The sequence below is a fragment of the Microcaecilia unicolor genome, chromosome 5, assembly GCF_901765095.1.
Source record: "Microcaecilia unicolor chromosome 5, aMicUni1.1, whole genome shotgun sequence".
Taxonomy (NCBI): Eukaryota; Metazoa; Chordata; class Amphibia; order Gymnophiona; family Siphonopidae; genus Microcaecilia; species Microcaecilia unicolor.
The window spans coordinates 119,795,369-119,808,525 of NC_044035.1; the positions used below are offsets into that span (position 1 = coordinate 119,795,369).

General features: G+C 45.3%; 1 protein-coding gene across 1 annotated transcript in view; it reads right to left on the reverse strand.

Annotated features, from left to right (window-relative positions):
- The window catches only part of DLG5 (discs large MAGUK scaffold protein 5), a 298,386-nt gene that overhangs the window by 116,451 nt on the left and 168,778 nt on the right, over window positions 1-13,157 (reverse strand). The window contains 2 exon segments of the mRNA XM_030203236.1: window positions 5,740-5,843; window positions 11,104-11,279. Of these exon segments, the coding sequence (XP_030059096.1) occupies window positions 5,740-5,843; window positions 11,104-11,279 (280 nt within the window).

Here is a 13,157-nt window from a genome sequence, read left to right on the forward strand (position 1 = left end):
AGCCAGTCAAAAGCTCGTCCCCTGCTTTTGCTAGGGAGCCGTGGGGCCTTGCTGAGGCGCACACTGCTGACGAGAGCGAGCGCGCTGGGGCTTAGCCTGGGCCGCAGGCTGTCGAGAAGGAGGATTGTACCTATGCTTACCAGAAGAGTAGGGAACAGCCCTCCTTCCCCCATAAAAACGTCTACCTGAGGAGGTAGATGCTTAAGGCTGCCAGCGGGAGAACTTGTCGAAAGCGGTATCCCGCTGGTGGAGTTGCTCTACCACCTGTTCGACCTTCTCTCCAAAAATGTTGTCCGCTCGGCAAGGGGAGTCCGCAATCCGCTGCTGGATCCTATTCTCCAGGTCGGAGGCACGCAGCCATGAGAGTCTGCGCATCACCACACCATGAGCAGCGGCCCTGGACGCAACATCAAAGGTATCATATACCCCTCTGGCCAGGAATTTTCTGCACGCCTTCAGCTGCCTGACCACCTCCTGAAACGGCTTGGCTTGCTCAGGAGAGAGCTTGTCCACCAAGCCCGCCAACTGCCGCACATTGTTCCGCATATGGATGCTCGTGTAGAGCTGGTAGGACTGAATCTTGGCCACGAGCATAGAAGAATGGTAGGCCTTCCTCCCAAAGGAGTCTAAGGTTCTAGAGTCCTTGCCCGGGGGCGCCGAAGCATGCTCCCTAGAACTCTTAGCCTTCTTTAGGGCCAGATCCACCACACCAGAGTCGTGAGGCAACTGAGTGCGCATCAGCTCTGGGTCCCCATGGATCCGGTACTGGGACTCGATATTCTTGGGAATGTGGGGATTAGTTAGAGGCTTGGTCCAGTTCGCCAGCAATGTCTTTTTTAGGACATGATGCATGGGTACTGTGGACGCTTCCTTAGGTAGAGAAGGATAGTCTAAGAGCTCAAACATTTCAGCCCTGGGATCATCCTCCACTACCACCGGGAAGGGGATGGCCGTAGACAAAGGCCGCAAAAGACAGACTCTCGGGAGGAGAAAGCTGCCTTTCAGGGGAGGGAGTGGGATCAGAAGGAAGGCCATCAGACTCCTCGTCAGAGAAATATCTGATGTCCTCCTCCTCCTCCCACGAGGCCTCACCATCGGTATCAGACACAAGTTCATGAACCTGTGTCTGAAGCCGTGCCCGACTCGACTCCGTGGAAACACGGCCACGGTGGGAGCATCGAGAGGTAGACTCCCTCGCCAGCAATGGCGAAGCTCCCTCCACCGATGTCGTCGGGGAGTCTTCCTGGGAGGCGGCCGCAGCCGGCACAGCAAGCGGTACTGATGCCGGAGACCTCACCCCGGGCAAAGGGCCAGCCGGCGCCTCGCTCGACGGTACCGGTGGCGCAGGCACCCCCGGTACTGGAGGGGAAGGGCGCAACAGCTCTCCTAGGATCTCCGGGAGAACGGCCCGGAGACTCTCGTGCAGAGCGGCTGTGGAGAAAGACATGGAAGCCGATCAGAATCTGTTCCGGGCGTGGAGGCTATTCCGGGCTGTCCAAGGTGGAGCGCATCGACACCTCCTGAACAGAGGGTGAGCGATCCTCCCGGTGCCGATGCCTACTGCCTCGGCGACCCAGAGCTCTCGGTACCGATGCGGGAAGGAGACCGGTGTCGATGCTTCTTTGATTTCTTCAAACGAAGCATGTCACCGGAGCTTCCCGGTACCGACGAGGAGGACATAGAATCCAACCGTCTCTTCCTCGGGGCCGAGGCCGAAGAAGGCCGGTCTCGGGGGGGGCTGTACCGCAGGAGCCCTCAGGGTAGGAGGAGACCCACCCGAAGGCTCACCGCCACCAGCAGGGGAATGGACAGCCCTCACCTGCACTCCAGTCGAAGCACCACCGTCCGATGACATCAGCAAGAGCGGAGGTCCCGGTACCACCGACGCCGACGCAGCCTTCCGATGTCTCGGTACCGACGATGCAGAGGGTCGGACCTCAATGCAGTCGATGCCGAGGTCGAAGACTTTGATGCTGTCGACGTCGATGCACTCGATGCCTCCGGTGCTGTTGTCGACGAAGAGCCCGAGAACAACACGTTCCACTGGGCCAATCTCGCTACCTGAGTCCTCTTCTGTAAAAGAGCACAAAGACTGCAGGCCTGCGGACGGTGCCCAGCCCCCAGACACTGAAGACACGACGCGTGCCTATCAGTGAGCGAGATTACCCGGGCGCACTGGGTGCACTTCTTGAAGCCGCTGGGAGACTTCGATGACATGGGCGGAAAAATCACGCCGGCGAAATCAAAATTCGCGATGGTGACGAAGGGCACCAAAATAAGGGAGAGAGAAAAAACCCGTACCGAGGCCACAAAAAAGGCCTACCCCGAAAACGAAAGGAAACTTACGTCGGGGAAACAAACTGGACACACGGGAAGGGACAAAGACCAAGGTCTCTTTTTTTTTTTTTTAGCGAAATTGCGAAGACGCGTGAGGGTCAACTTCAGGGGTGCGAAACGGCGGCAAAACACAACCGTCCCTAGCGCGGACAAAAGAAGACTGACGAACATGAGCCGGTTCGGGCGGGAAGACGGCCGCGCATGCACGGTGCGCATGGGCGCGAGAGCTAGCAAAAGCCTTTGTTAGTGAAGTTTCCGATTGGAGGGGCTGCCGTGAACGTCACCCATCAGTGAGAACAAGCAGCCTGCTTGTCCTCGGAGAACAAAATAACATGTAGAAGTTTAGCAGCTACAATTAATAGCATTGTATTATGTGACATAATGGACATCACTAATCACTTCACTATGCATCTGGGGCGGTCTGTCCCTCAGCCCTTACTATGCCACTGACAGTCTTTAATGTATGTGGTTGAGATTAAGCCTTCGGCGCCTAACCGCTCTAGATAGACAGAATGCCCCTATCTATCCACTCTATCAGATTAACTGTTCACTCGTCCTCTAGATTGTTCACTTGTCTTTAGATTGTTCTCTTGTCTTTTAGATTGTAAGCTCTTTGAGCAGGGACCGTCCTTCTATGTCTAAATTGTACAGCGCTGCGTAACCCTAGTAGCGCTTTAGAAATGCTAGTTAGTAGTAGTAGTAGTAGTGAACCCCTAAGGATGATAAATGGATAACATAATTTAAAAAAAAAATGGAATGTTTCAGTCATTCAAGCACTGGTATCAAATTCATTGTAAAACCTTTAGGTGTATGTTTACTAAGGCGCGCTATAGGTGCGTTAGCGTTTTTAACGCACGTTAATGGTTGATGCAAGTTAAACGCTAATGCTCCCATAGTAATGTATTGGCGTGTTAGTGTTTAATACATCTTAACTTTAAAGGCACATTAAAAACACTAACACGCCTTAGTAAAAACACACCCCTTAATTCTCTCCAACTCATGGAGTGGAGGAGTAGCCTAGTGGTTAGTGCAGCGGACTCTGATCCTGGGGAACTGGGTTCGATTCCCACTGCAGCTCCTTGTGACTCTGGGCAAGTCACTTAATCCTCCATTGTCCCAGGTACAAATAAGTACCTGTATATAATATGTAAACCACTTTGAATATAGTTGGAAAAACCACAGAAAGGCGGTATTATAAGTCCCATTCCCTTTCCCTTCATTAGCTATTGGAAAGAATTATGTATAAGGGGTCAATAATGGCTGTCTGAGGATAAAACTCAGAACATTTTTAATGGGATCAAATTTGGTTACAAGACACATTAACCCTGAATATTCAATGCCGGGCTGTGTTTTGTTTTTTTTAACCGCTAAAAATTTAACCAGAGAAGCTGAAATTCAGTGCTAACCAGTTAGCTTTTTTAGCAGTGAAAAATAAGCCTGCTGTTCATGCGGATTATTTTAATCGCTGAATATAGCCGGTTAAGTGCTGAATATCAACATCTAGCTGGTTAGCAGACCCCACCAGCCAAGCAACTCAATTTGGGGGAGGGGGCCTGGGGCACCGCCGCACCCCTGCCAAGACAGCATCTGGGGCGGTCTGTCCCTCAGCCCTTACTATGCCACTGACAGTCTTTAATGTATGTGGTTGAGATTAAGCCATAAATATTAAAACAAACTGAATGAAACATATTAGTTATTAAATTTATCTCAGATAATGGATATTTATTAAATTCAGAGATTGTTTAATAAATTTGCCTAATTAAGCATTGCCTAAATTCATCTGTATGAAAAGCCATCAAGGTTGCGTGTCACTTTCAAGTAGTCCAGAAATTTCAAGTGGCAAATTATTCCCAGTCATACTATAAGTTCATTTATGTTATCTTCTGCCTAGATTTACTACAAATGAGCATAATTAGACCTGCATCATTCATTTTTCCAGTTAATATATTCATTGCTTGCTCTGTCATTCCTTTGTATTAGTAGCAGTGATATAGCCAAAGATGGGCCAGGGCCCACCCAAGACTCTTGCTATGACTGGCAGGGGATCCCCACACCCCACCAGTTGAAGACCTCCATCTCCTTGAACAACCAGCGTTCTTCCAAGCGGCAACAAGTGCAGTATCCTCAAGCTGTTGACACCAGCCTCTCTGCGCAAACTCAGTTTTCACGCATGTGCAAATACTGAGCAAGTGTGACCTGCCAGCCAGGGGCACAGCCAGATTTCGGCGGGAGGGGGGTCCAGAGCCCGAGGTGAGGGGGCACATTTTAGCCCTCCCCCCCGTGCAACCCCCCCCAACCCTCCCCCGCCGCCGGGTACCTGTGCTCAGCCGAAGTCCTCTTCAGCGCCAGTCTCCGGGTCAGTGCGTTGCTGCAGCTGATCTGGATGGAAGGATTCTGTTTCTGTGTGAGTCAGAGACCAGCACTGAAGAGGACTTCGGATGACAGGGGTTGGGGACCCCCGCCAGCACAGGTACCTGATGAGGGCGGCGGGGGAGGGTTGGCGGCAGCGGGAAGAGGGGGCTGGAAAGCTCGGTGGCGGGGGGCCAGGGTCAAATCTGGGGGGCCCATGCCCCCCGTGGCCCCATGTAGCTACGCCCCTGCTGCCAGCCACAGCAAAAATCAGGGAAGACTGCCACCACCAACTGCTTGGAAAAGTGCCGGCTGTTTGAGGAAGAGGAGGTCTTCAGTTAGGGATCCCTGCCAGCTCAGGTACTGAATATTTTGAGTTTGTATGGGGTGGGGGAGAGGATCTCTGTGCCCACCACTTTGGACTCAGGCCCACTTGAAGTCGGCCATCTGGCTATGTCACTGATTAGCTGCATCCTTCAAAGTTTCTGTAAAAAACTGACGTAGTCCGGAAAATATTAATATGTATAGTGCTGTACAGACACACAAAATAGATAGCACCCCTAGTCCGTGGAACTTACAAGTTACTGAGGGATGTTTGTATATTTTGACTATTGGAAACCATCTTATTATTTTGGCAATGTAGGTGTATATCAAATGAACAAAACTGAACAGGAGACACAATGGAAAACAAATAGGAGCTTTAACTCAAGGCAGCAAGGCTATGTCTGAGAAGATTCTAAGATAGGTGGGAATAAGGTGAGGAGCAGCAACTTACTTGAATATCAGGGATGACTGGAATCTGGAAACATTTTAAAGAGAACTTTAGCTATATGATGTATTGCTACTCAAAAGTGTCTTCATTTAACCACGACAAGCCTCTAAAGGGGGTAATAAGGAGGGGTTCAACCAAGGACTGTCTACAAAGAATCCCTGTCTTCGGCTGAACTCTGCCTAATTATTCCCTTTAGCAGTTTGTAGTGGTTAAGACGTATAAAGTATTAGAGAAGTATGACATTTAAGTACACAGCTTTGCAAGATTCTGAACATACTTACAGCAATAATTCTGTCGCCCACAGTTAGCGTCCCTTCTCTAGAAGCTGGACTTCCAGGCACTATGGTAGAAACTAACACACCACTCTCTAGACTGATTCCACTATCTGTAAACATTGAAAGGGGGGGGGGGGGAGAGATGACTCAGTACTTCTGACATATTAATAAAGACATAATAAACCAAATCAAACAGTACTCTTGCTCTCCCACAGATAAATATAAAAATCAGATCATGTAAAATATGTTTACTTATTGAAGTTTTGGTTTCAAAATATGATACAATAGTGACAAATTTCAGGTTTAAACCTGGAAAAATATGACTAAAGTCACCAGAAACAAAAAAAAAGTTATGAGATTTGAATAAATTCTGTTAAGAGCAAACAATTTTTAATACAAAAGTCCAAACCCCATCCTTTTATGTAAAAAAAAAAAAATTACAAAAGTTAACAGAAGTTCAAACATGTAATTCTTTTCAGACTGCATATGGACCCATGACATGAAAAATCGGCCATTCTCAACATTTGCAATAAACTACCTTAATCATCTTTTCCCAGAGATTAAAATGTAAAATTTTTAAAGACAAAAAGTAAATACATAAGAGTGTCTCAAAAAATTTCGCTCTAAAGGAATATTTCCTTTCAGTTCTGAGCCAACAAGAAAATTGAAAATACTAATAATTGCCCTAGGGATACAGTGGTAGAAGAATGAAACTAAAAATATGCAAAAAAAGAAATCCCACTACAGCTGCTGAAACGCTAAAGAAGTTTTCACAAGAGTAAAGATGCTGTTAGGTAGTATAACCCTGTGGTTTGATGCTCTAAACAGAAGTGAACCCAAGTGTGAGTAATTTGATTGTAATTAATTAAGAACATTGGAGTACCAGAATATAAGTGTGTTTAAATAAATTCCTGCACATTTTATGTATCATAATTGAAACATTACTCTGTAATTCTCATTCCGTTAATGGCTATCGCCATTGCGGCATAATGTAAGACACATTGAGCCTGCAAATAGTACTACTACTACTACTACTATTTAGCATTATTATAAATGCAGCAAATAAATAAATAAAAATCCTAGCTCACTGACTATAGTGCTGTGCAGTCCTTCTTTATGCCCATATGCCTCTGTTTATTCAGTGTAATCAGGTAACACAATATTCTGACTCTTGATCTTTCCCATGCAGGAGATGAGTATGCACATATACAAAGAATGACAGACTTCTCCCTTGATAGGGCATTCACACCTGCTAGCATCCTGATGACAAGAGCTTTGCCAGACTTCCTGCAATGATAGCTCATGTAAGAGGTAGACACAAGCAACTAGTTCTTAGAGCTGTGCAACCTGCGTGACAAGCTGCTCCAAGCGAACTTAGCACTTCAGTGGACACCACATTAGAGTTGTGAAGTCACCAGACCTACATCTGGACTGGCTAGACTATGCTAGGGACAAAGGACACTGGTTATTTCTCCCCACCCCACTCCCATTGTGCTGCACTACATTGTCAGTTATTTTGCCCTTCAAGCCAGATGGAGGATGCCACCCAAACACCTGCATAAATTGGTACTAGTCACTAACGATGGACCAGACTTGAGAAGGTGGAACACTGGATTGCTGGTTAGCAGCTTCCAATATCTAGCTCTACCAATGCAAGCAGCATGCTCCGCTCCTCAACAATGTGAGCATGCCCACATCATCAGTGCCCACACTGCCCACAAGGCAGACTAGCCATGAAAGAATATGCTCCAGCCTTAGCTCCTTGCCGCTGCCCTCTACCTCAGGCTCTGATATCTAAATTATTGTGAGCAGCAGCAGCAGCTTTTGCATGTTCCTGCATTGCCACAGCACACCATGAATATGCAGCGTCCACTTCTGCAGATCTTGAAATACTGAGCCCAATGAGGCAGGATGGCCAAGAGACCCATGGGGCATACTAAGCATCTTTCAAGCACAATAAGCCCTTCACCATGTTGCTCTGTATAGCAATGGAGCACTGAACAACTCTCTTTTCCTTCTTTTATTTTTATTTTTTAATTACCCACCAACTTGCTACTTGCTGGCCTACCACATTGATGGAGCAGCAAAGATACTAACCAACCCAGGCCCAGGAAGAGGTAGAGAGTGCCGTCCAATTTAAATGAAAACCCATCTTACTCCCTCTACAAGCCAGCCAATCCAGCAGCAAATCCCTCCCACTACCACCCCTGAATTAGTATGATGACATCACTGCTGGGGGCACCAGACCCGACAGAATATGCATAGCCCAGAACACTGCTTTGAGATGTTGAGGGAGGTCGAGTGAGTCTGGCAGCAAAGGGAGCATTTAGCATCAGAGATCATGATAGCTGCACAGCACCTCTTGTTCTAAGCATAACTGCTAAATTAATAGCCTAATATCATTGACACAACTAAAACGCCTGTATAACAATCAACTGGGTCAGTGGAAAAAATAGAAAAACATCTGCAAAGCTGCAGGAATTTATTTAAACACAAATATTCTGGCACTCCAATGTTCTTAGTTAATTACAATCAAATGTACTTAGAGGACAGACACAATAAAACAACATTAACAGTAGTTTAAAATTACATTAAAACTATATGTAAGCTTTCTTAAAGAAGAATGTTTTCATCTTTCTCCTAAAATCAAACAAATGCTGCAAAGTTTAAAATCCTTTTCCAAGCAACTGCATAACTTGAATCTCAAAAACAAAAAAGGTTCTAATGTGAGCCATTAATTTAAGTGCCATTTTTAACAATGGACCCCACTCCCACCCTAAAAAAATAAGGCTTTATTTTGAAGTCATAAGATTCTAACTGGCAAATAAAACTTTAGTGTACATTTCAACTCAAGGTGCACAGACAGTTTGGAGAAATTAGGTCTTACCTGATCATTTTCTTTCCATTAGTCCTTCCCACTATTCCAGAACTTGTGGGATAGTTGTGTCCGTCAACCAGCAGGTGACGATAGAAAACTGAAACTGAGCTGAGACATCTCTCTCTTGACATCCAGTCCAGCTCCTTAGTAGTTTATGTAGACAAGCAGTAATGAGAAACTCACAATAAACAACAACTTTAAACAACTCCCTAACCTAACACTAACCAGATGAACAAATGCGTGGACCTCTCTTATCTCAGAGAACAAGAGATATGCAGGAAACACCATGCAAGGTGATAGTCCTTATTTGATCCATTACTTCGCACTGACTAAATATCTCAGAATCCTCAGTCAGGCCTCTGAAGTTATGTAATGGAAGGAGAAATTAGGCAAGACCTAATTTCTCCTTCAATTACAAAGCTTCACACTATTACAAAAACCTGTGGGATGTTCAAAAGCAATCCCTTGAGTGCGTGGGATCCTAGCTCCACCGCTCTGAGGACTGAAGCCCCAAAACTGACTTCCGAGTTTGCAGCAATGTCCACTCTGTAGTGTTTGGCAAAGATATGCAGCGTCGACCACATCACCTCCATGCAAATATCCACCAGAGACAGTAAGGTAGTCTCCACCGAGGATATGGTTGTACACTTCGTAGAATGAGCCTCCTTCTCTGCAAGCAAATAAGCTGACACGATAGTCTCCTTTAGCCATCAAGCAATGAGGCCAAGCCTCTGTTTACCAAAAAGCACCAACAGTCTTGTCTGATTTGTGAAACTCATTTGTGACTTTCAGATATCTCATGACAAGAAGCTTCAGGGAAGAATACCAAGCCTCTTTGTACTCTCTGTGAAAGGATGGAAGCTCCACAGATTGGTTGAGATGAAATGCCGATATCACTTTCAGAAGAAAGGAAGGAACCATGCACAGGGAGACCCCTGCCTCTAAAAAACAAAGGAAGGGGTCCAAACAAGAGAGTCTGAAGTTTTGAAACCCTATGTGCTGAAACAACAGCCACCAAGAACACTGTCTTTAGAATAAGATCTTTCAAGGAGGCTTCTGAAGAGCCCAGAGGACTAAATTAAAGTTCCACTCTGGTCACGGCATACAAAAGGGAGACCGCAATCCACCCACTCTCTACAAGAATCAAACGATATCCGGGTGAGCTACAAGCGATGTCTTATGTAGTCAGCCCCTGAAACAGGTCAAAACCCCAACTTGAACTTTTAGAGAACACAACATCAATCCTTTCTGAAGGCCTGCCTGAAGAAACACTAGGATGTGTGTAATCTGAGCAGAGAAGGGAGAAAGCCCACACTTGCAACACTAGCCCTCAAATGTCCTTCACACTCTCATATACACCATGGATGGAGAGTGTTTCCAAGCCTGAAGCAAGATAGCAATGACCGAATCAGAATAACCTTTTCTTCTCAACCAAGCTCTTTCCACTGCATCCTGCAGGATTCCCAGCTTGCACGCACTGAAATGCCCAACGCCAACCAACAGGTCCCACAGTAGAAACAACTGCCACCGTGGGAGCTGCCATTCACCCAGTCAACCGTATGGCACAATGTGTCCCAAGCAGTGAGTCAGGATTCCTCCCCGCACCAAGTTGAACATGCTGCCCTCCATGCGGTTCTGTGTCAAACTTTAGTCGGATTTACCACTGCTGGCTGCTCCCCCATGCTCACAATCTCCTCAAGTTTTACCCCAGATGAAAGAATCAGGATTGATACTCTGTCCCATGCTCTCCAGTAACCTCATTCCTTCTTTTTTTTAGGTTGTTGTGCTGAAAAGGAGAGCTCCACAGGAAACAGAGAACAGGTGAAGTGAGGGAAGAAGTAAATTCACAGGGGAACAGAGACAGGGATCTGAAGACCTCCAGATATGACTCTGCAGACTTAAGTCACCCGCTAAGCTCAACTGGGGACCAGTTGACTAACTAGCCCTGGAGAAATCACTCAGAACCAGAGGCTGAAAAGCATGTCCATCCACCTACTAGACATAGAAAAAACTGAGCAGCTAGACTGGATAAGAAGAGATATGTCTCCGCTCAGTTTTCAGTTGTGTCCTGCTGGTTGATGGACACAACTAATGTCTTAAACCTGGCCCGCCACTCTAATGGTAATCAATGTAAAGCAATCAGAACCTGTTTAATATGGTCATGTACTTTAGAAGTCTCACACATGTTGGGAAGACGTCTTTACTAGAAAGCTCTGAAAATTCATTCCACTAGGTGCTATACACTATCAGTAACCAAATTATAATATAGGTGAACTGCTGGTTTTCTCGTAAAACTAAGCATCTATAGACCTGGCATTTACATTTATATAGAGGTACATACACCTATTAGTAGATATCTATTAAAATGAATGTGTTTGTAAATGCTTTGGAAAAGGGGTTATAAATATAAAATTCAAACAGAAAACTTCAGCAATGGCTCCAAGATGGCTTTTGGTATTTCTGTGTATTAACTTCAGTCATTCTTGCATTACCTTTGTGCCCAGCAAGACTGATATGCAGAGGTGTTATCACTTTCCCTCCTAGGGACTTCCTCCTTCGGACCACCATGTTAATAACGCCACCTCCATTCAGTACTGCTTTAATAACCTGCTTTTTGTCCTTATTAATGAGATCCACATCATTTATCTTCAGTAACCAATCATTCACTCTAAGGAAAGTTAGAAAGAGTTTGTGAAACCCAGGCTATATACATGGCAAGACTTGATTCTAGATTTAGAAAGAGAGGAAATAGTACAATCTGATTCCCTATAAGCTTTAAATGTATTCAATACGGAGCATAAAGTCACTTCTTAAAATTAAACATTCTACAATACCTAAGACCCTTAATTTTTGACTTTCTTTCCTTTAATTCTTCATAGGAATGTATCAGTATTCATTTTAAAGGAATCTTCTTCCTATGCAGGAAACAAAAAACCCCCAAGGGTTTTCTCATATCATATCTATGCTCACCAAAAAATGGAAAAATTATGTCTTACCTCATAATTTTCTTTCGTTTAGTCCTACCAGACCAGTCTAGACCAATGAGTTATGTCTGTCTACCAGCAGATGGAGACAGAGAAAAAATTGTTCCAAGTTATTTGCCCTATAAAAGGTATTGTGCGGCCTAGTACGTTCAGTATTTCGAATAGCCAAGCTATGGTGCTCATAAAACATAATAGAAAATGCAACAAAGTTGACTGCCAATGCACCAAGCAGGCTCCAGCTTGAACAAACAGTGAGGCTTAAACTCAACTGGCATACAGTTATTTCTCTCAGTCAGGAGATGTGCGACAACCGTAGTGAGGAAAAAAAGCAGAAGACTGTGAATAAAATACAGAATAAGAGAAGCCAGGAAGGCAGGGTGTCTGGACTGGTCTAGCAGAAAGCAGATTATTATGTAAGAAAATGTTTCCTTCCTTCGCATCCATATTAGACAAGTCCAGACCAATGGAATGTAGCAAAGCAGTGTCCACAAAAAAGGTGGGACTAAATATTAGAAACTAAATTTAGCTCCACACTCTGCCATGTCCTAACCATTACAGAGTAAGTTAGACACAACAGCATTAAAGAGAGGCCATTTAAGGGGACTGCCACCAGAAATAACCCATAGCCAACAAATTGGTGAAGGGAATGCTGCAGTGCTTAATGAAATGCTAGAGGCACTGAATAAGCCCTGGTAAAATCATTAACTGGCTAATAAAAAGAGAGTACTCTTAGACGAAGAACAGTCTAGTCTAGATAGATAGATCAATTTATCTTGGGGGCTTACAAGTTACAAAAAAATATAAGAGACAGAATAAGAGGAAAAGAACCCAGCAGGTTTCAAATAACATGATATGTCCCAGCATGTGGACCTACAAACATACAACCTTAACTGTTAACACCTCACTTCACAGAAACAGAGATATGCAGAACACGGCAGTTACAACTAACCTGCCAATTAAGAGGACTAAGCAACAGGCAGGCTTAGTAACCTGGAAGACAAGTGATCAAACATTGGAGCCTAAGCAGTAGCTGGGGAAGCCCGGACCACAGAATTGCCAGGCTACCTGGGAAAGGAGGGAAATATGAAAGCCAGCGTGAGAAACAGCTGCGCGCTCCATACAGAAATGAAGCTAAGCTTGACCTTCAGGTCACCACCATAAAAAAGCTGTAGACAGAGAAAGCAAGGACAGTAGATCGAGGAAAGAATAAAAACTGGAGCTAGTACCTCAGAAGAGAGTGGTATAGTCAGAGCTACCAAAACAAATGTTGCAAAGAGTGGCAGACCATAACAGTAGTCACCAAGATGAAACAAGCAGCTGCAAGTGATTCCCAAGAGGGAAGCGAGGCTACTGGATGTGTACGGCCGATACAGAAAGAATTCCCAAGAGGCGAACCAACAGCAAACAGTAGTTCCTTGTATGTGAAGTAAGTAACTGTTGCCCTGAGTCTGCAACTAAGACTGCTGCAGCTGAAGCAAACCCTGTGGCTGCTGCACAAGCAGACAGTCTTGAGGTTGCTACATCTGATTAGTGTGACTGTTGTAGTAAAAGCTACCCTGACA